Source organism: Salvelinus namaycush, chromosome 10 (assembly GCF_016432855.1).
Source record: "Salvelinus namaycush isolate Seneca chromosome 10, SaNama_1.0, whole genome shotgun sequence".
NCBI classification, from domain to species: domain Eukaryota; kingdom Metazoa; phylum Chordata; class Actinopteri; order Salmoniformes; family Salmonidae; genus Salvelinus; species Salvelinus namaycush.
The window spans coordinates 5,935,280-5,958,366 of NC_052316.1; the positions used below are offsets into that span (position 1 = coordinate 5,935,280).

Sequence of the window (23,087 nt, forward strand, 5' to 3'; positions counted from 1 at the left end):
ACTGTTATTTTACTTTACTTTATTTGTTACTTTTATTTTTTACTTATCTATTTTTTACTTAACACTTATTTTATCTTAACTACATTGTTGATTAAGGGCTTGTAAGTAAGCATTCACTGTAAGGTGTAACCTGTTGTATTCGGCGCATGTGACAAATACAATTTGATTTGATTTGAAATTCACCTTACGGCAGGACAATAACCTAAAACACAAGGCCAAATCCACACTGAAGTTGCATACCTAGAAGACAGTGAATGTTCCTGTCACGTGAGTGCCCGTGTCACGTGTGCTCCCTCTCCGGCCTGTAGGTCACCAGGCTGCTCGTTATGGCACACACCTGTCACCATCATTACGCACACCTGTGCGTCATCAGACTCACCTGGACTCCATCACTTCCCTGATTACCTTCCCTATATATGTCACTCCCTTTGGTTCCTTCCCCAGGCATTATTGTTTCTGTTCCTGTGTCATGTCTGTGCGTTGTTTGTGTTTCTTATTTTGAATTTTGTTGTGTTTATTTATTAAAACACTCACTTCCTGAACTTGCTTCCCGACTCTCAGCGCACATCGTTACAGCCTTGTTTACAGTTTTTACTTAAATCTATGGCAAGACCTGAAAATGGTTGTTTAGGTAATGATCCATAACCAATTTGACAAAGCTTGAAGAATTTTGAAAAGAATAATGGGCAAATGTTGCAAAATCCAGGTGTGGAAAGCACTTAGAGACTTAACTAGAAAGACTCACAGATGTAATTGCTGCCAAAGGTGCTTCTACAAAGCATTGACTCGGGTGTGAATACTTATGTAAATTAGATTTTTTTCTGTATTTGACTTTCAATTTTAATGTGCACATTTTTCTAAAAACATGTTTTCACTTTGCCATTATAGGTGTATTATGTGTAGATGGGTGAGAGAATTTTTTTTTTAATCCATTTCGTATTCAGGTTGTAACACAACAAAATGTGGAATAAGTCAAGGGGTGTGAATACGTTTGAAGGCACTGTATAGAAAGCCATCTCTGTACTTGAACAACCGCATAAATACACCGATTTTACTTTTGCATGTAAAAAAAAAATGAAAAGAATGATCACTGCTGCACATGCTGCCACTGTTTTGAACAGATCAGATTATACTATTTAGAATGACCAGCCAGCTCATGAATGAACGAGTGCAGCAGTGAGAAGACAACAAGCATGCAGATGCAATAAGTGAAAACCCATTATCGAACTGGGAATAGCTAGATAACGTAATATCACAAAGCGTGATGCGCTATCCAGTTAACTTTCATTCTGAAATAACTTCATATTTCCGAGTTAGTCAGATATTAGTATAAAAAGACTTGACATTGGCATGGCTATAGCTAGCTGCTTATCAAAGGTGCATAACTGGTTAATTTGATCAAAACATTGGCCAAACTATTTATCAATGTTTCTCAAAATTACTGTAGCTGGTAAATTAATATGATCATGCTTTGTGATACCCCCGGTTTTATGCTGTTTTAGTTCACACAACATGTCAAATTGCTTGAAGAACAGTGCAGATGCAAAGTTTTGTAACAGAATGACGGCACAAACAGTCATAATATGACCAAAAGTTGCATTTGCCCTGTTTTGGAGGGGTGGGGGGTGTTGTTAGGGAGATCTTGAACAATAAGAGTGTTTATGAATTTACCTGCATAAAATCCAAGATTCATTTTATGACCCCCGTACCTGTTTTTTGGTTACAGGGTCTGCGGAAATACTGTTTTATGATTAGGCCTTGAGGTGGGTTTTAATATACCATGTATTTGTTTTACCCCCCTACCCCTTTACCGCCTTCTTTATAGATCGGAATGTCAAAAATATATATATTTTTGTCTGTATATGAAAAGGGTAAGCGTAACAATATGGAAATTGACTGAAGTTCATGTACTAGAGGGCAACCATGACACTCCAGTGGAAATGTTCCTCCACTAAGAAGTTATGTCAGGGGGATTGTGTTATTGCGTCATGGTGGTCATCAATATTTGATATGCTAAATGCATATTGCAAACAATAAAGACACAACCACTTAATCCTGTTATTAGTGTGCTGAGGAAAGTACTGTAACTAAAAGTATGGGCACAAAGCATGCCAAGTTTAGCTGAAATCAGACGTTCACATCTGATGCCCACTGTGTCCTCACACTGAGTGGATTGAGATGATTCAAAATGACAGTTTGTAGGTTCCCAATTGAAGGTCAGTGGCTCAGCAGAGAATTAGTGAGTGGAAACAACAGTGACTCACTTCTCGGTAATATCCACAGGTTGAGCTGTTCCGTTACAAAAGTCTAAGACAAACCTCAGCTCTTGACAACAGCAATAGACAATTTGATCTCCAATAGCCTAGAAAAAAGGCTTGCAAAAGATCCATTGATATCATTGTTCTCCATCACGATTCACACAAACCTGACCACAAAAAACTGCAATAAGGAATCTTTAGAACTCTAAAACATTATCATGTTAAGGTTGTTGAAAGCAGTGATCAGAAAGTTAGCTGACATCATCCTCCAAAAATATAATAAACACATGGGAACCCTTGGATGACCATGACAATGTAGAAATTAATCAATGAAATGAATGAATAGCGATGCTCAGCACACTATGATAGAGACGGTATACTATCCTTCGTATACATACACATCTAATATGCCTTCAGCTGGAAAGACTATTTGGAGGACTTCTTTTCAAGGCATTATCGTCATCAAGTAGACGCAAGGGTACCAAAACAGTTTGTCCATCTTGATTTCTTTCAGCACATCTGGCTTTTCTCCTGACACTGATAACACTTCAGACAACATCTCCATCTCCCACAAGTGTTTCCTCTGATTTCTAATTGCATTTATCATTTGAGGAGCACAGAGATATCAGGAGCGGAACACACTCTAATTATCTACAGATTACATTCAGAGGATCATCCCGTTTGTTTGTCATAAAACAGCAGTGTGTTAAATACCGAGGGATTTGTGTACACACAGAGGCTGAATATTGCAGAACCATCATATATACTGAATGAAAAATTTAAATGGAACATGCAACAAATTCAATGATTTTACTGAGTTACAGTTCATATAAGGAAATCAGTCAATTGAAATAAATTCATCAGGCCCTAATCTATCGATTTTACATGACTGGGCAGGGGCGCAGCCATGGGTGGGCCAGGCCCACTTGGCAGCCAGGCCCACCCACTGGGGAGCCAGACCCAGCCAATCAGAATGAGTTTTTACTGACAAAAGGGATTTATTACAGACAGAAATACTCCTCAGTTTCATCAGCTGTCCGGGTGGCTGGTCTCAGACGATCTTGCAGGTGAAGAAGCCGGATGTGGAGGTCCTGGGCTGGTGTGGTTACACGTGGTCTGCGGTTGTGAGGCCGGTTGGACCAAATTCTCTAAAACGACATTGGAGATGGCTTATGGTAGAGAAATGAACATTCAACTCTCTGGTAACAGCTTTGGTGGACCTTCCTGCAGTCAGCATGCTTATTGCATGCTCCCTCAAAACTTGAGACATCTGTGGCATTGTGTTGTGTGAGAAAACTGCACATTTTAGAGTGGTGTTTTATTGTCCCCAGCACAAGGTACACCTGTGTAATGATCATGCCGTTTAATCAGCTTCTTCATATGCCACACCTGTCAGGTGGATGGATTATCTTGGCAAAGGAGAAATGCTCAAAAACTAAATTTTTGTTCAGTGTATTTTATATGGCCGGTGAAATCAGAGCAATGGAATGATATCTCTTATAACTGTATTACGATAGCAGTGTATATTACCTCACAATTTCACTGTAACAAACTAGCTTGAACAACGCAGAAAAAGCCAGTTTAAAACACAACATTTTGATTTATCAATGGAACTACATCAACATATGCCATTATTAATTGTGTCTTTGTACACCTCAATTCAATTATTTTCTGCCAATGCTTGCACCAAGACAATAAACTAAACCATCTGTTTGATTTTGTTAAATCTTTATGCATAGCCTCTTTGCCTAAAACTTAACATGTTGATCTACTCACAATTGAATTTAAATGAATTAACTCCAATACATTTAGTTTTTCATCTGTATATATGTCTAATATGCCATCTGACTAAGTAGTTATGGCACTGTTCTTACCTTTATCATAATGAAACCTATCAGCACATAATTATGAAGACGGGAAGGGGCTTTTCATTCACATACTATAGGCTGTTGAGCAGTTAAATGTACATTAACCTGAAAAATATCACCAAAAAAAGCCTTCATCACCTCTTTGCGGTCTGTTGAACAAGTCGAGAGCTTCAAGTTCCTCCGTGTCCACATCACTAAAAAACTATCAGGATCCACATACATCAACACAGTCGTGAAGAGAGCACAACAACGCTTATTCCCTCTCAAGATGCGGGAAAAAAATTGGTATGGGCCCTCAGATCATCGAAAAGTTGTGAAGCTGCACCATTGATATAATCTTGACAGGTTGCATCACCGCCTGGTATGACAACTGTTTGGAATCCGATCGCAAGGTGCTACAGAGGATAGTGAGTACAGCCCAGTACATCACTGAGGCCGAGCTCCTTGCCATCCAAGACCTCTATACCAGGTGGTGTCAGAGGAAGGCCCTAAAAATTGTCAAAGACTCCAGTTTGTTGAGGAATGTTAATTCGTTCATCATGACAGCTTTGTTTTAGGGAGATGCGTCTCTCTGTAAAGAAAAGATTTGAACTGTATACCAAGAATCTAAACTAGTATTATCTACCCTTCCAGTTCTGACCTCCACATTGGACCTATTGGACCTCAGCGAGCCCGGAGAGAGAATGAACAGCAAGCAGGACAAGAAGAGCCCTCTGTCGTCGTTGCATGGGGAAGGGCCCAAGAACGGGCCTCACCGAAAGAAGACAACAGATGAGACCGAGCTGATCCGGGTGGCTGTGGAACAGACTGCCCCCAGCTCACACACTCCCGATAGAGGGTCACTAGACTCAGGTACAAGCACGGGAGCAGATGGTTTACCACTGAAACTATTGTCCATTTATAGTGAATCCTTATTTAATGTATAGGGCAAATATGGTATATTAGATTCTACTGGCAATTCTCACATAGAAACATCATTGGAAGGAAGGATGTTTGAAATGTAAAAAGCATTTTTTTTTTTATCATGATGAAAGTGCCAATTTTAGACCTAAACATGCCTCAGGTAAGAACCGTACATGATACAGACAACAACTTGGTGTCATTACATTCCTTATAGTGTGATCTAAAATAAGTTGTTTCTGAAAATAAATCACATTTATTCAACATTAAAAATACTAATATTGGGCCTCCTGAGTGGAGCAGTGGTCTAAGGCACTGCATCGCAATGCTATCTGCGAGTCCAGGCTCTGTTGCAGCCGGCCGCGACTGGGAGACCCATGAAAATAGATTCAAAGGCAACTCCCTCTGCTTGTGACTTGCTGAATGTGCAATCCTAAAGGAGGGCTGTGATTGGTTAATGACCTATAATGTCAATTACTATTTATAAAATGGGTCATATCATTAAAAAGAACCAGAGAGCCCACTCTGGAAATGTGACGTGTTTGAAGAGTATATTGTTACAAACAAGATATTAAGGCTGCAATATGTAACTTTTTTGGGCGACCCGACCAAATTCACATAAAAATGTGAGTTATAGATCTGTCATTCTCGTTGAAAGAAAGTGTAAGAAGCGGTAGATCTGTTCTATGTGCGCTATTTCTATGCTTCCCTTAAGTTTTGTTTTTCCGTCTTTTAGTTTCAGTTTTGTACACTAGCTTCAAACAGCTGAAAATACAATATTTTAGGTTATGGACAATATATTTCACAGCGGTTTAGATAGTATAATGATTCTCTTTACAGTGGATTCGGAAAGTATTCAGACCCCTTGACTTTTTCAGCCTTATTCTAAAATTGATTAAATCATTTTTTCCCCCCATCAATCTACACACAATACACCATAAAGACAAAGTAAAAACAGACTATGTATGCGTGTGTGCCGAGCCTTTCACCAAATGCAATTCTTGAGGCGGAGTAACTCTGCAAGATCACAGTCGAACCAGGGGCTAGACCTGTTTTTAATTCTCATTTTCTTTATGGGGGCGTGTTAACAATACCACTGAAAATATTTTAAAAAGAGGGTCCAAGCGTCTTTGACAGAGGGGATCAAGCTGATTCTATACCATTTTACAGAGGCCAGTTCAAGGAAGGCTTGCTCATTAAAGTTTTTTAGCAAGCGTCTATGACAGGTCGTTTCACTGAGCAGCTATTACGAACACAGGCTGCAAAACAGTGATCACTAAGGTCATTACAGAAAACACCAGACTGATACCTATCAGGATTATTTGTGAGGATAACATCAAGGAGAGTTGCCTTTTCTGGGTGTTTGGAGTCATACCTTGTGGTATTGTTAATAATCTGAGAAAGATTTAGGGAGTTCCATTGCTTTAGGACTTGGTCAGGTGGTTTAAGCATATCCCAGTTTAGGTCACCTAGCAGGACAAATTCAGACTTAGTGTAAGGGGCCAGGAGAGAGCTTAGAGCAGGTAGGGTACAGACCGGTGCTGATGGAGGACAATATCACCCAGCAACAGTCAACAAAGAGCTATTTGAAAGTTTAATAGTTAAAACCAGCAAATCAAATTGTTTGGGGACAGACTTGTTGGAGACAACCGAGCACTGAAGGTGATCCTTGGTAAAGATTGCCACCCCCCAAAGGACAGGGAGAGTTCTGCAGTGTTGATTTATGACATTTGGATGTGCATTAGAAGGCAACAAGATCATATTGTGCAGCAATTTCATCAGGTAACATGAATACCACGCCAGCGAGAGGTGGTTAGAATAGGATGGGAGGCCAAAAGTCTGTGTAGAGAGTCAGAGTCCCAAGTGTGGGAACAAACAGTCTGTCCCACGGTTGGGTAAACAAGAACGTTCATAGTCAACAAAGCATGCAGAAGTCATGAGGCAAAATGCACAAGATTTTTTTTTATAAATAACAACTTGGGGCTAGCCATTGTAAGTTCAGAGTCACTCACCCCAACAGGGGTGGCAGGTAGCCTAGTGGTTAGAGTGTTGGGCCAGTAACCAAAAGGTTGGTGGATCGAATCCATGAGCTGACAAGGTAAAAATCTGTTGTTCTGCCCCTGAACAAAGCAGTTAACCCACTGTTCTTAGGCCGTCATTGTAAGTTAGAATTTGTTCTTAACTGACTTGCCTAGTTATATATATATATATTTAAACTGTGTGTGCGTGTGGTAGAGGGGGGACTGTGTTGGGGGTACCTGTACAAGGGGAGACAGGCCAGGGCAGACGGTGAACAGATCGCCAGGTGGAATCCAAGCAGCAGTGCAGCAGGCAACGGGAGTAGGTGTCACTCCCATTTGGGAGAAGCTTTTATTTCTGGAGGCAGATTTCTTGTAGAAAATGCCAGTGGATGGTCTCTGAACAGCGAGAGGGGACTTCAAGGGCCTCTGGATTTGGGTGGGGCAGGCTGCGAGAGACACTTGTCACTTGTTGGGCCCAAAGGCCTTAATAACACCTCTCACTTCACACCTCAGTGCTAATTTAAGTTGTATCTGGTCTGTCCTAGCAAGCCTGGCAGACTTAATGTCACGTATACTCCCCCTCTGGCCTCTAGGTCACCAGACTGCTGATTATTATGCACACCTGTTCACCATTGTCACACGCACCAGTGCTTATTGACACTCCCCTGGACTTCATCACCTCCTTGATTACCTGCCCTATATATGTCACTCCCTTTGGTTCCTTCTCCAGGTGTTATTGTTTCTGTTTCATGTCGGTGCACTGTTCGTGTTTCTTGTTTTGTTCATGTTTGCTTATTTATTAAATGTATTCACTACCTGAACTTGCTTCCCGACTCTCAGCGTACATCGTTACACTTAATTCAGCATTCAGACCCCATAAGGTAAAATATATCATTGTAATGTACTTTATATTTCATTTTTTCTCTTCTTGGCTTTAAAAATAGCATCAGACTAAATGTGACTCACTCAGTTCCAAGTTCAAATCAAATTGTATTTGTCACATACACATGGTTAGCAGATGTTAATGCGAGTGTAGCGAAATGCTTGTGCTTCTAGTTCCGACAATGCAGTAATAACCAACGAGTAATCTAACCTAACAATTCCACAACAACTACCTTATACACGCAGTGTAAAGGAATGAAAGAATATGTACATAAAAATATATCAATGAGTGATGGTACAGAACGGCATAGGCAAGATGCAGTAGATGATATCGAGTACAGTATATACATATGAGATGAGTAATGTAGGGTATGTAAACATATAAATGTGGCATTGTTTAAAGTGGCTAGTGATACATGTATTACATAAAGATGGCAAGATGCAGTAGATGGCATAGAGTACAGTATATACATATGAGATGAGTAATGTAGGGTATGTAAACATTATATGAAGTGGCATTGTTTAAAGTGGCTAGTTATAAAAAAAATTACATCCATTTTTACATTATTAAAGTAGCTGGAGTTGAGTCAGTATGTTGGCAGCAGCCACTCAATGTTAGTGGTGGCTGTTTAACAGTCTGATGGCCTTGAGATAGAAGCTGTTTTTCAGTCTCTCGGTCCCTGCTTTGATGCACCTGTACTGACCTCGCCTTCTGGATTATAGCGGGGTGAACAGGCAGTGGCTCGGGCGGGTGGTTGATGTCCTTGATGATCTTTATGGCCTTCCTGTGACATCGGGTGGTGTAGGTGTCCTGGAGGGCATGTAGTTTGCCCCCGGTGATGCATTGTGCAGACCTCACTACCCTCTGGAGAGCCTTACGGTTGTGGGCGGAGCAGTTGCCGTACCAGGCGGTGTGCATCTGTAAAAGTTTGTGAGTGCTTTTGGTGACAAGCCAAATTTCTTCAGCCTCCTGAGATTGAAGAGGCGCTGCTGCGCCTTCTTCACCACGCTCTCATCACGGACCAATTCAGTTTGTCCGTGATGTGTACGCCGAGGAACTTAAAACTTACTACCCTCTCCACTACTGTCCTGTCGATGTGAATAGGGGGGTGCTCCCTCTGCTGTTTCCTGAAGTCCACGATCATCTCCTTTTTTTGTTGAATGTTGAGTGTGAGGTTATTTTCCTGACACCACCCTCCGAGGGCCCTCACCTCCTCCCTGTAGGCCGTCTCGTCGTTGTTGGTAATCAAGCCTACCACTGTAGTGTCGTCTGCAAACTTGATGATTGAATTGGAGGCGTGCATGGCCACGCAGTCGTGGGTGATCAGGGAGTACAGGAGAGGGCTCAGAACGCACCCTTGTGGGGCCCCAGTGTTGAGGATCAGCGGGGTGGAGATGTTGTTACCTACCCTCACCACCTGGGGGCGGCCCGTCAGGAAGTCCAGTACCCAGTTGCATAGGGCGGGGTCGAGACCCAGGGTCTCGAGCTTGATGACGAGTTTGGAGGGTACTGTGGTGTTAAATGCTGAGCTGTAGTCGATGAACAGCATTCTCACATATGTATTCCTCTTGTCCAGATGGGTTAGGGCAGTGTGCAGTGTGGTTGCGATTGCGTCGTCTGTGGACCTATTGGGGCGGTAAGCAAATTGGAGTGGGTCTAGGGTGTCAGGTAGGGTGGATGTGACATGGTCCTTGACTAGTCTCTCAAAGCACTTCATGATGACGGAAGTGAGTGCTACGGGGCGGTAGTCGTTTAGCTCAGTTACCTTAGCTTTCTTGGGAACAGGAACAATGGTGGCCTTCTTGAAGCATGTGGGAACAGCAGACTGGGATAAGGATTGATTGAATATGTCCGTAAACACACCAGCCAGTTGGTCTGCGCATGCTCTGAGGATGCGGCTGGGGATGCCGTCTGGGCCTGCAGCCCTGCGAGGGTTAACACGTTTAAATGTTTTACTCACGTCGGCTGCAGTGAAGGAGAGTCCGCAGGTTTTTGGTAGCAGGCCGTGTCAGTGGTACTGTATTGTCCTCAAAGCGAGCAAAGAAGTTGTTTAGTCTGTCTGGGAGCAAGACATCCTGGTCCGCGACGGGGCTGGTTTTCTTTTTGTAATCCGTGATTGACTGTAGACCCTGCCACATACCTCTCGTGTCTGAGCCGTTGAATTGCGACTCTACTTTGTTTCTATACTGACACTTAGCTTGTTTGATTGCCTTGCGGAGGGAATAGCTACACTGTTTGTTTTCGGTCATGTTTCCGGTCACCTTGCCCTGATTAAAAGCAATGGTTTGCGCTTTCAGTTTCGCGCGAATGCTGCTATCAATCCACGGTTTCTGGTTGGGGAATGTTTTAATAAACGCTGTGGGTACAACATCACCGATGCACTTGCTAATAAACTCGCTCACCGAATCAGCGTATTCGTCAATGTTGTTGTTTGACGCAATGCGGAACATATCCCAGTCCACGTGATCGAAGTAATCTTGAAGCGTGGAATCAGATTGGTCGGACCAGCGTTGAACAGACCTGAGCGCGGGAGCTTCCTGTTTTAGTTTCTGTCTATAGGCTGGAAGCAACAAAATGGAGTCGTGGTCAGCTTTTCGGAAAGGGGGAGGGCCTTATATGCGTCGCAAAAGTTAGAATAACAATGATTCAGGGTTTTACCAGCCCTGGTTGCACAATCGATATGCTGATAGAATTTAGGGAGTCTTGTTTTCAGATTTGCCTTGTTTTAAAATCCCCAGCTACAATGAATGCAGCCTCGGGATATGTGGTTTCCAGTTTACATAGAGTCAAATGAAGTTCGTTCAGGGCCATCGATGTGTCTGCTTGGGGGGAAATATATGCGGCTGTGATTATAATCGAAGAGAATTCTCTTGGTAGATAATGCGGTCGGCATTTGATTGTGAGGAATTCTAAGTCAGGTGAACAGAAGGACTTGAGTTCCTGTATGTTATTATGATCACACCACGTCTCGTTAATCATAAGGCATACCCCCCCGCCCTTCTTCTTACCAGAAAGATGGTTGTTTCTGTCGGCGCGATGCGTGAAAAATATTAATATGCCTTTCAATATTAATATGTTTAATGTTGAATAAATGAATGTGAAAATGTGTATTTCAGTATCTAGACATACTCCATTTTTGAGAGAACACTATAACGAGTATAATGACACCAACATGTTGTCTGTATCATCATGAACGGTGCACCGGTCATAGGGTCTAAAATGGCAAATTGAATCATGATTTTCAAATAAATTGTTTGTGATACAAATGTAAAAAGCATGTTAAACATCCTTCCTCCCAATGAAGTTCCTATGTGATCATTTCCAGAACATTCTGAGATTCCAAAAATATTTTCTACTCCAGGTGACGTGGAATCACACTATAAACTCTTAATGGCTCTTGACTATTGGGCAAGTCAGGAGCATGTTTTGGTTGCCCGAAAATAATGATCTAAATTGGATGTTGGACCGCAACTAAATTTATGTCCGAAACCATGTTTAGTGGTTATTGTCACTCTGTAGTATGACAGAGCTGTTACGTGCAAGATTAAATGAGGTTCTCTTACGGACAATATTTATGTAGAATTTACTTTGTATCATGAATTTCATGACTACCTAATATGTAGATTATAAATCTGTAAAATGTTCAGAAAATTAAATCAGGAACTGTATTAGCCTCATGTCCCCAGTCTCCTAAATGCTATAACAGACTTGCCTACCCTTAATGAAAAGTTTCCCCTATGAAGTTCAATGGAGTTGACCTTGTTCATGTTTAAGATGGTCCAAAGAAAGATCAGGCAATTGCCTGTAATGAACAGATCATCTTAAAAGACATTAAGAGGTAACAGACGATTAGTTTCCCATTAGCAAGTTGAGGAGGTTAAATTATTTTACTCTTCAACTGAGTTCTAATTATGCGTAGCAAGTAATTCATGATAGAAAGTTTAAGCATAACCCTGGGTATCATTTACAAGCGAAGTTCATGTCCCTCTCATGACTCTGTCCAGATGGCAATGTTTTTTTCCCCCTTGGCTGATTGTGTTGTATTGTACCCTGCTGTTAGCTGATTTCTCCATGATTGCTCTTCCCAGTCATCATTGCCTCTCCTTTGGAGAAATGGGAGGAGCTCAGCCTCCACCCTGAGAGAAACGGCAGCAGAAAGTGGAAATTGGAAAGACAACGTTCGTCGAGAAACTCCTCCAGCGAACATCTGTGGTAACTAACCTTCCTGCACCTGTTATATCTAAGTCAGTTCCAAATCTGTTCAATTGCAGTTTGTTCACACACATGCATTTCCATCAACAACAGAAAAAAAGGACAAATGAGCAGTTCATAGGAGCATGTTATATTGGGTGTCTAATGAAAGCTAAGAGTCTATATTTTTGAGAAATGAAGGCATGCAATGTATCCGGAAAGTATTCAGACCTCTTGACTTTTTCCACATTTTTGTTACGTTAGTCTTACTCTAAAATTTATAAAATGATTTTCCTTGAAATGTTTCTACAACTTGATTGGAGTCCACCTGTGGTAAATTCAATTGACTGGACTGTGCGACCTTATATAGACAGGTGTGTGGCTTTCCAAATCATGTCCAATCAATTGAATTTACCACAGGTGGACTCCAATCAAGTTGTAGAAACATCTCAAGGATGATCAATGGAAACAGGATGCTCAATTTCGAGTCTCATTGCAAAGGGTCTGAATACTTATGCAAATAAGGTATTTCTGTTTTTTACCTTTAATACATTTGCTAAACATTTTTGCTTTGTCATTATGGGGTTAATGTGCGTAGATTGATGAGGGAAAAAAACGATTTTATCTATTTTAGAATTAGGCTGTAACATAACAAAATGTATTTTCCGAATGCACTGTATATACATTTTCCAACCATTTTCCATCCCAAAAAATGTGGAATAAACATTTTCCATCCCCCAAAAATTGGAATAAGCAAACGCTTAGATTTCTGGTAAAACAGATGGAAAATGTGTTTTAGACAACATCAACCAGAAAAAAGTCTTAAAATGTATTATAAATACATAAAATCAATAATATTGAAGTAAAGACCCCTGCCAACTAATAAACACAATTATTTGCCTTCTGTAAGTTTAAAAAGCATTGCCTTGTGCCTTGCAATTCCGTTATAAAAACCCCCACATATCTTTAAGATATTTTAAAAATGTATGTCCCTCATGAGGGATAAGGAAAGAAGTAACAGAAGTAACACGTAAAGGTAGACCAACCAATTAGTGTTTTCACTGATAAAGTTTATGAATTATTAAGAGAGTAAAACCTTGTAATTCTGTTACCAAATCGGTAACAGGACCCCATTGTAGTTACAAACCACAGTTGGGTCAATGAATTGTCATTGGAGTCACTTTTATTCTAAATATGAATAGGATATGTTTCTAAACACTTCTACATTAATGTGGATGCTACCATGATTACAGATAATCATGAATAATGATGTGTGAGAGTTACAGAAGCACAAATATTGTACCCCCAAGACATGCTAATCTCTCACCATTACAAAAACAGGGGAGGTAAGCATTTTTCTTGGGGGGAATACTGTATTTGTGTCTAACTTTCTCACACATGATTATTCACAATTTATGCAGGACTATCCGTAATCATGGTAGTATCCACATTAATGTAGTGTTTAGAAACATATTCTATTCTTATTTACAATATGTAGAAAATTCTGCATATAGCACCTTAAATTGTTGTGAGGGAGTAATGAATGCAGAGTGGATCTTTTTTTAACATTTATTGTTGATTTGATTGTCCTTTCTCTTTAGGTCCATAGACTGCAAAACACAACCAGAGGCAACCTCCATGAACTCATTGGAAGGGAATACCAAAGCAGAGGCAGAGCCAGCTCTAGCATTTCAAGTAAGCCGAGTCCCGAGTAGTCATTGCAGACCATTATTGTCAACAGTATTTGGAGTATAACGTTTTTCACCTCGAAAACAGATGGTTTTGATTAGAAGCATGTTAGGCTGCTCTGTGACATGTTGAGAGGACTCTGCTTTGTTGGATGGAAGGGAGGGATTTGGGACACATAAACCATAGTGGTCATGCCAATCTCCTGATTCCAGTCAATGTACTGGATCCCTGTGATGTGACCATGTTTTAACCTGCCATCTTCTGCTAACACCTCATATTCTTCCTTTACAGCTCAACAGACAGTATATTAGTGGAAGACATGTAAGCTTCTCTATGCATCCTTTCCTATGATATTGAAAGACATTTGCACCGAGCAGACATCACCACAGAATGTAATTCGAGTTGATTTTTTATTTATTTTTAAGTGTTGGTTCTGCAACAAAGGTACCAGTTAAACCAGAAGAGTCCCATGTTGGCTTTTGAAATTGTTTTTGTGGTGCTCCGAGGTCCAAATGTCAAGCGCTTCCCTCCTTAGTGCCCGTGGTCTCTACACAAGTTTGCATGAGGGTCCTGTTACTATCCACCCATTATTATATTAATAGCTCATGAATAATTCAGTAGCCTTACTTTGAGCCCACAGTGTATCTCAGACCAACTAAGCTTGCATCACCTTTCAACATCTCTCTAAATAATAGATTTTGGATTAAAGATAACCACCGAAGATGGGGCGTTTCAGCCCGGTGATGTTGTTTCAGCCCGGTGATGTTGTAAATAGTGGCAGGTGCTCACACACGCAATGTATTGAGAGAGGAATGCTTTGTTTGAATTAATTTTTGCGTATTGGTCTAGATTAGAACAAAGCTGTCTGAAAAACGACTTAAACCCTTCCCACCTCCCTACAGCTTTACTGTACCTTGACATATTGTATACAATAGCATGTGGAACTGCCTGGAAAGTTTGGAAAGAAACTTTACTTTTTTTTCTCTTCTTTTGGCCCTTATAAATTGCTTGACATAATCGGTGGCATTAACCTGGGTAAAGTTAATTCTCTGGAGGCCATTAATATCTAGATAAGCCAACTTCAATTAGACCTCGCATAAATCAGGTCTTTCTAATGACCAGCTATGGAAATGGAAAATGTGATGTTACAGGTAATGGCAGAGCTGACACGAGGCCTTACAAAACAGATTAGTCATCAGAATGCGACAGCCAGGCAGCTGTGGTAGTGGGAGCCAACTGACTTGCATTCTACCATAGGGTTTATAAAATGGCTCTCTACATAGAGCATGTTTGTAAAGGATATATCCACCACTTTAACCTAATTTTCATTATCTTCAGCACAATACCATGTGAAAATTGTACATTTCTACGTTTTGTAGAAAAACATGGAAGTTAAAAAGTTCTAACCGATTACATCATCCAAAGTTAAATCATTTTAAAAACAGCGATTTTCAAACACTATGAGATTAGTGGCGACGTAGGGAGTAACAAAATACCCTCCCCCTGGCTAGAAACTCATTGCAGGTTATGAAATGTCACAGTTTTTCTTACTTTTAATCCGACCTTGTGATGTCAAAGAAGCATTTCTTAGCACCTTATGTTTTTAACTACAGATCTAGCACTGGTTTGGTGCTGAAGATAATGAATGAGGTTGAAAAGTGGCAGAATTGCCTTTTAATCCAGACCCCCCCCCCCCCCCCCCCCCACAGGAGTTGGGACGGTTTTATGACTTAACAGCCGGTCATAAATAGTTTGCAGAAAATATCTTTCTTGCCCTGCAGTATTGGAAGACTGAACCTCCTTTGTTACAGAGAGTGTGGCCCGCCTATAACGGTGGGTTTGTGACGGTGGGTTTGTGCCCATAGGCGATGTTGTTGCTGTTGATGTCTGGTGAGGACCTGCCTTTACAACAGGACTACAAGCCCTCAGTCCAGCCTCTCTCAGCCTATTGTGGACAGTCTGAGGACTGATGGAGGGATTGTGCGTTCCTGATGTAACTCGGGCAGTTGTTGCCATCCTGTACCTGTCCCGCAGGTTTGATGTTCGGGTGTACCAATCCTGTGCAGGTATTATTGCACGTGGTCTGCCACTGCGAGGACCATCAGCTGTCCATCCTGTCTCCCTGTAGCACTGTCTTAGGCGTCTCACAGTACGGACATTGCAGTTTATTTCCCTTGCCACATCTGCAGTCCTCATGCGTCCTTGCAGCATGCCTAAGGCACGTTCACGCAGATGAGCAGGGACCCTGTGCATCTTGCTTTTGGTGTTTTTCAGAGTCAGTAGAAAGGCCTCTGTAGTGTCCTAAGTTTTCATAACTGTGACCTTAATTGCCTGTAATTGTCTGTAAGCTGTTATTGTCTTAACGACCGTTCCATAGGTGCATGTTCATTAATTGTTTATGGTTCATTGAACAAGCATGGGAAACAGTGTTAAAACCCTTTACAATGAAGATCTGTGAAGTTTTGGATTTTTACAAATTATCTTTGAAAGACAGGGTCCTGATAAAGGCACTTTTCTATTTTTGCTGAGTTTATGATTAAATATGAGAATACTTTTGTGAAGATAGCAATGTGTGCCATTCACCCTCTGAATGGCACACATACAATCCATGTCTGATTGAAGTGTATTTATCAATAAGGGATCATAGCTTTCACCTGGATTCACCTGGTCAGTCTGTCATGGAAAGAGCAGGTGTTCCTAATGTTTTGTACACTGTGTACATGTATATGAGTTGCTTGGTTCAACTATAGGCTATTGATGACTTGAGAAAGTCACACAAAAAGCTTGCGCTCTGTTCCTTGCCTCAGGCTGCTGTTCTTTCATCAAGTGATCATATTTTCACCCACCAGACCAGTGGCAAATTTACCATGTAAATCTCGATGGGGAAAACATAAACTATACATATTTTTAGATGCATGCCAGCAAAGCCACTACACAACACTAAACAATACATAAATTGCACTATAACGGTGACAAACGGTGCCCACAAACAGTCCCAACAGCAAAGCTTTCATTTTAGCACCACCGCTACACCTGGCTATCAGCAGAGCCTTGTCTGGCAGCGAAACAGTTCATTCAACCTCATTTGCTGCCTATTTAAAAAACATAGCTGGTATAGCTGACTCGCTTAAACAAATGTGGTTTCTACTGACAATTGAGATGGCATAAGGGAACGACAAGCGGAAAAGAGGCAATCCGTAATTTCGATTAAAACCTTAATGAGCAAGCTAGGATAGACGTAGTCAATATAACTATTTGTTCAGCACTTTTGAAATGTGCAGTGACAGAATTCAGAACATGGGCCGTATTCTCCCTGTACACCAAGTCAGAACCGTAGGATAAATAAAGGAGGCATATAAGCAGACAATGAAAGCTCGTACAATATTCTATGATTATATTTCTGTCAAACACGGTATAGGCTACATGTGTACCATCAAGTCAAAACAGTAGGCTAAGCTATGAGGAAGGAAAGAGCAAATTATTAGGGTGAGGCACATGGGCTACTAATAGCTTGCTACACAACATACACATTGTGTTACTTTCTTGGCTACAGTAGCAGCATACAAAACATTTTTGGACTCACCTTGTTGTGCTGTGCTCACAGGTAGGTGGCACGGTGGTCATTCTTGTGGGCTCTAGAAAGAGGCCCGAAATCCCGACTAGGAATTCTGAGTTGAATGACTGTTCAAAATTATTTTCCGTATTTTCCCATTCGGAGCTAGTTTTATCCGAGTACCCAGCTGTCTTGAACTCACTGAAGTTTGAGATTTCCCAGTTCTGAGTTTCCAGTTGTTTTGAACTCCGCAGAAGTCATGATGGATTGGCCAGTGTTTTCAAGCTTTCCCTGGCCCATGGCGTTACCCCCTTTTTCGTGATATCCAATTGGTAGTTATGATCTTGTCTCAACACTGCAACTCCCCTAAAGACCCTGCGAAGGTCAAGAGCCAAGCTGCACTGCTTTTTGACACACTGCTCGCTTATCCCGGAAGCCAGCCGCATCAATGTGTTGGAGGAAACACTGTCGAACTGACAACTGAAGTCAGCGTGCAGGCACCCTGCCCGCCACAAGGAGTCGCTAGAGTACGATGAGACAAGGACATCCCGGCCGGCCAAACCCTCCCCTAACCCAGACGACGCTGGGCCAATTGTGCGCCACCTCATGGGTCTCCCGGTCACATCCGGCTGTGACACAGCCTGGGATCGAACCCGGGGCTGTTTAAGCTGCGATTTCCAACTTGATGTGTAATGTTTGTCCAATGGCCGATGAGCACTGATACATTTTATCTATCATTTCTATAATAAGAAGTGAAAAGGATTTGCCAGTAGATTGCCGACTTGATGCACGATGATGAATGCTTGTCTAGTGTGTTAGCTAAGATTTTGAAAGTATGAAGTTGTCATGATCAGTCCAATCAAAGCTACGTTAGATATAACGTGATTTGACATCATCTTATCTGTGGCCAATGACTTATAATTCACTGTATCACAATTACAGTGGGTCAGAAGTTTACATACACTAAGTTGACTGTGCCTTTAAACAGCTTGGGAAATTCCAGAAAATGTCACGGCTTTAGAAGCTTCTGATAGGATAATTGACATAATTTGAGTCAATTGGGGGTGTACCTGTGGATGTATTTCAAGGCCTACCTTCAAACTCAGTGGCTCTTTGCTTGACATCATGGGAAAATCTAAAGAAATCAGCCAAGACCTCAGAAAACAATTGTAGACCTCCACAAGTCTGGTTCATCCTTGGGAGCAATTTCCAAACGCCTGAAGGTACCACGTTCATCTGTACAAACAATAGTACGCAAGTATAAACACCATGGGACCACGCAGCCATTCTTCCGCTCAGGAAGGAGATGCGTTCTGTCTCCTAGAGATGAACGTACTTTGGTGCAAAAAGTGCAAATCAATCCCAGAACAACAGCAAAAGGACCTTGTGAAGATGCTGGAAAGTGGGCTGCGTTCCTGGGATCTAAGTGTTTGGGAGTGTGAGTTGGACACAGATGTTACAGCGACACCCTGAATGACGTGTCGACACTGCATCATACTATTCTCAATTTAATCTTGCGTTTACTAAGACGTAAAATTTGTTTCGATTTAAAATGGCCCATTATAAAATGGGCAGGTGCAGGGTAAAAAATACATGTCATCCGTAGGCACTCGAATAGAGAATGGATGCCGCTTTTGTGGTTCGTTTTTCTGGTTTTATAGCTGGTTTTATAGCAGATCTGTGCCTTTTTAGTAGTAGCTGAGAAATAAATATAGTAGCAGCTGGGATTCTCAAGTTTTTAGTGGCAACCATCAAAACTGCTTTCAGATTTCATATAGAAATGTCTTCTAAGAATACTTATTCTACTCCACGCATCAGCCACTGTTTGAGGAGCTTGCAGCCTATTGTTGCGCGACAGAACTCAGTATGCCATGGGCTCTCCAACCCTGTTCCTGCAGCTACCCAGTGCTTAATTTGGGAAACCAAGTCAAATCTGTTCGGGAACATCGAGAGTAACATGTTTTCACAACTAAACATATTTCATTAATCTGTGAACAGCCCCTCTCTCTGAGCACTTCGGTAAGGAATGAAGGAGAGCGTAACGTATGCGCTGGGAGTCGGGAAGCAAGTTAAGGGAGTGCATAATTTAATAAACAAATGAACACGAACAAAACAAGAAACACAAACAATGCACAGACAGGAAACTGAAACAAAAACAACGACACCTGGGGAAGGAACCAAAGGGAGTGACATACAGTTGAAGTCAGAAGTTTAGATACACCTTAGCCAAGTACATTTAAACTGCCACAACTTTGGAAGTAGGCTTGGATTATTGTCCATTTGGAAGACCCATTTGCGACCAAGCTTTAACTTCCTGACTGATGTCTTGAGATGTAATCCACATAATTTTCCTCCCTCATGATGCTATCTATTTTGTGAAGTGCACCAGTCCCTCCTGCAGCAAAGCACCCCCACAACATGATGCTGCCACCCCCGTGCTTCACCGTTGGGATGGTGTTCTTCGGCTTGCAAGCTTCCCCCTTTTTCCTCCAAACATAACGATGGTCATTACGGCCAACAGTTCTATTTTTGTTTCATCAAACCAGAGCACATTTCTCCTAAAAGTACGATGTTTGTCCCCATGTGCAGTTGCAAACTGTAGTCTGGCTTTTTTATGGTGATTTTGGAGCAGTGGCTTCTTCCTTGCTGAGCGGCCTTTCAAGTTATGTCGATATAGGACTCGTTTTACAGTGGATATAGATACTTGTGTACCGGTGTCCTCCAGCATCTTCACAAGGTCCTTTGCTGTTGTTCTGGGATTGATTTGCACTTTTTGCACCAAAGTACGTTCATCTCTAGGAGACAGAACGCGTCTCCTTCCTGAGCGGTTTGACGGCTGCGTGGTCCCATGGTGTTTATACTTGCGTACTATTGTTTGTACAGATGAACGTGGTACTTTCAGGCGTTTGGAAATTGCTCCCAAGGATGAACCAGACTTGTGGAGATCTACAATTTTTTTTTCTGAGATCTTAGCTAATTTCTTTTTTCACAGGTATACCTCCAATTGACTCAAATTATGTCAATTAGCCTATCAGAAGCTTCTAAAACCATGACATCATTTTCTGGAATTTTCTAAAGCTGTTTAAAGGCACAGTCAACTTAGTGTACGTATACTTCTGACCCACTGGAATTATATTATATATTATGATACAGTGAATTATAAGTGAAATAATCTGTCTGTAAACAATTGTTGGAAAAATTACTTGTGTCATGCATAAAGTAGATGTCCTAACCGACTTGCCAAAACTATAGTTTGTTAACAAGAAATTTGTGGAGTGGTTGAAAAACGAGTTTGAATGACTCCAACCTAAGTGTATGTAAACTTCCGACTTCAACTGTATATAGGGCAGGTAATCAACGAGGTGATGGAGTCCAAGTGAGTCTAATGATGCGCAGGTGCGCGTAACGATGGTGTCAGGTGTGCGCCATAACGAGCAGCCTGATGACCTAGAGTCCGGAGAGGGAGCACACATGACAGAGAGAGAAAAAGAGATGGAAATGGATATTCTGTAGTAAAGGTAATGTGTCAGCCTATTAATTATGAAAATATAAAAAAATGACCTATTATAAGGCTATTCAAAATCAAAATCCGCTATTCATTCATTCTTTACTCATTTTGTAAGCCGCCCTGCACAATCAATGAACCAACAGAATCGCCTAGGCCTGTACGTTCTCTCCCAGACTCATGGATTGAAGGTTTGGAGTGTAGAATAAGGTAACCAGTCCATCCAGTATGCATAATAATACAGTCCACACTCAAAGGCGATTACTAGAATTTGTTGAATTTTGGAGTATAGTCTAGACCAATTATGTACCAAAGACATCTTAAATCTATGCATTTTTTAAATGTTTTTCTGCTGTGTGTAAGCTGGAGGCTATTTGGCTATGTATTGTATAACAGCACAATCATTATTTGAATTCACTTTTTTTTTCCAGGCTTGGGCTCATACAGTATATAGGCCTACGCATAAGCTCTAATATGCGTATGGGTGTTTTTGAATGAATCATCAACATAGAATGCTCTGTCCATTTCGTTATGTTTGGCTTTGAAACAACATCCACAACGTCCATGTTTTCCACTCAGTTTTTTCAACCTGTTGTTGAACTTTCTTCAAATTGATCATCACAGTGAGGGGGAGTTTTAAAAGCATGATACTGTGTTTGATGTCATTTTTGATTGCATTGGCATTGATGTCAGATTGGTTAGAGGGAAAATAGAGGGCTGAGTACCAGGCCATTAGCGACCCGACGTCATTAGCAAGTTGGGTACTACCAATGCATGTCCAGGGAGCGTAAGAGGAGATTACCGTGACTCGATGGTCACGTGGAATTTGACGGCGGTCACGTGGAATTTGGCTGTGGTCATGACTCATGACTGCCGGTGTGGCGGTAATACATTCACCGAAACAGCCCTAAGCACAATGTACTGTCAGATGCTATAACAAAGCTACAATCAGCATATTTCTGAGTTATAATAGTGCATGGAAAGTATACAAAGGGCATGCGATGTAAGACCTGGCCAACAAAGAGGGGAATGTAATCTGTAATCGAGATGAGATAGTGAGGTTGGAGAGAAGAGTGGCGCTGATAAGTGGGAAAAGTGTTAGAGGGGGCTGAGAGGCACTGACGGAGGCACTTCTGCCAGCCGCTGGCCTTCTTGAGCATGTCAAAGGCTTTGCCGAGGCAGTGATATTTGCCACTCCAGGGGAAGGCAGAGATGGCTGACACTGCACCCCTCTCTCTGTGTGTGTGTGTGTGAGAAACAGGGCCATTTGAGTAAAGAGCGGTTCGATGGCGGTGCCCTCCTGTCCAGAAACCAGTCCCTGGAGGAAGAGTTTGAGCGCGCCAAGGCGGCTGTCGAGGTAAGCGGAGGGGGATTTCAGACACATCACACGTGTATAGGGTCAGACAACTGCACCTGGGCCTTTTCAAGCGCTTAACTCTTGAATTGTTCCTGAAGACAGACACAGGATTGCTATATTTCTCAATATTATATCAGAACTAGAGGGAACAGATTGAAATAAGATGAGTGAACTTTGTTAGTAATACAAGGCACTGCTTCATGTCATAAGTTACTTTGCCTCAGACCCGGAGACTTCCCAGCGCTAATGCATGGACTTTAGCATAGCTTTCTGAAGTTCCAAGTAGCCATCCATCATCCATTGCTTCTTTCACCTGTCATGTGCCCTCAGGTCAGTGCTATTGAGATACAGCCCTTCGGTTCTGGATATAGGCCGATGGATTTGCTGATTGGTTCATTAAGGTTTAAACCAATACGTGACAGCGATATCACATATTGCAATAAACCTGAAAACATTGGCAGAGGAAGTTTCTAATATCACCTCTCAACTTCACTTTAAAGCCCATTATCCTAACCATCTTTGATAATAGCTGTTATGACACCACTGTCTACCAAAAGCTGCTTTGAGGTAGATTTATTTTTGCCTCATCAAGCCCTCCTATCTCTGTGCGAAATGATCTCTATTATATCTGAGACTGTGTGCTCTCTCACTCCGATGACACTCGCTGACAGCTTAAAATAGTCCATGCTAAATGCACCAACTGTGGTTCATTGGGGGTTTGACCTCAAAATATGCACAACCAGTGGATTCCCCACCTGTTTAGCACCCCCAAAAATATATGGTTTATTGATTTATTTTGTCTTTATTCTGGGATTAATTCGTGTCTCATGTCAGTTTGCAAACTCATATATATATATATATA

At 41.6% G+C, this 23,087-nt stretch overlaps 1 protein-coding gene across 1 annotated transcript in view; it reads left to right on the forward strand.

The window, feature by feature from the left end:
• Positions 1 to 23,087, forward strand: part of LOC120055127 (PEX5-related protein-like) — a 182,934-nt gene that overhangs the window by 115,221 nt on the left and 44,626 nt on the right. The window contains exons 3-6 of the mRNA XM_039003055.1: positions 4,760 to 4,978; positions 12,019 to 12,142; positions 13,723 to 13,816; positions 22,130 to 22,225. Coding sequence (XP_038858983.1) covers positions 4,760 to 4,978; positions 12,019 to 12,142; positions 13,723 to 13,816; positions 22,130 to 22,225 — 533 coding nt within the window. The remainder of the gene's footprint in view (positions 1 to 4,759; positions 4,979 to 12,018; positions 12,143 to 13,722; positions 13,817 to 22,129; positions 22,226 to 23,087) is intronic.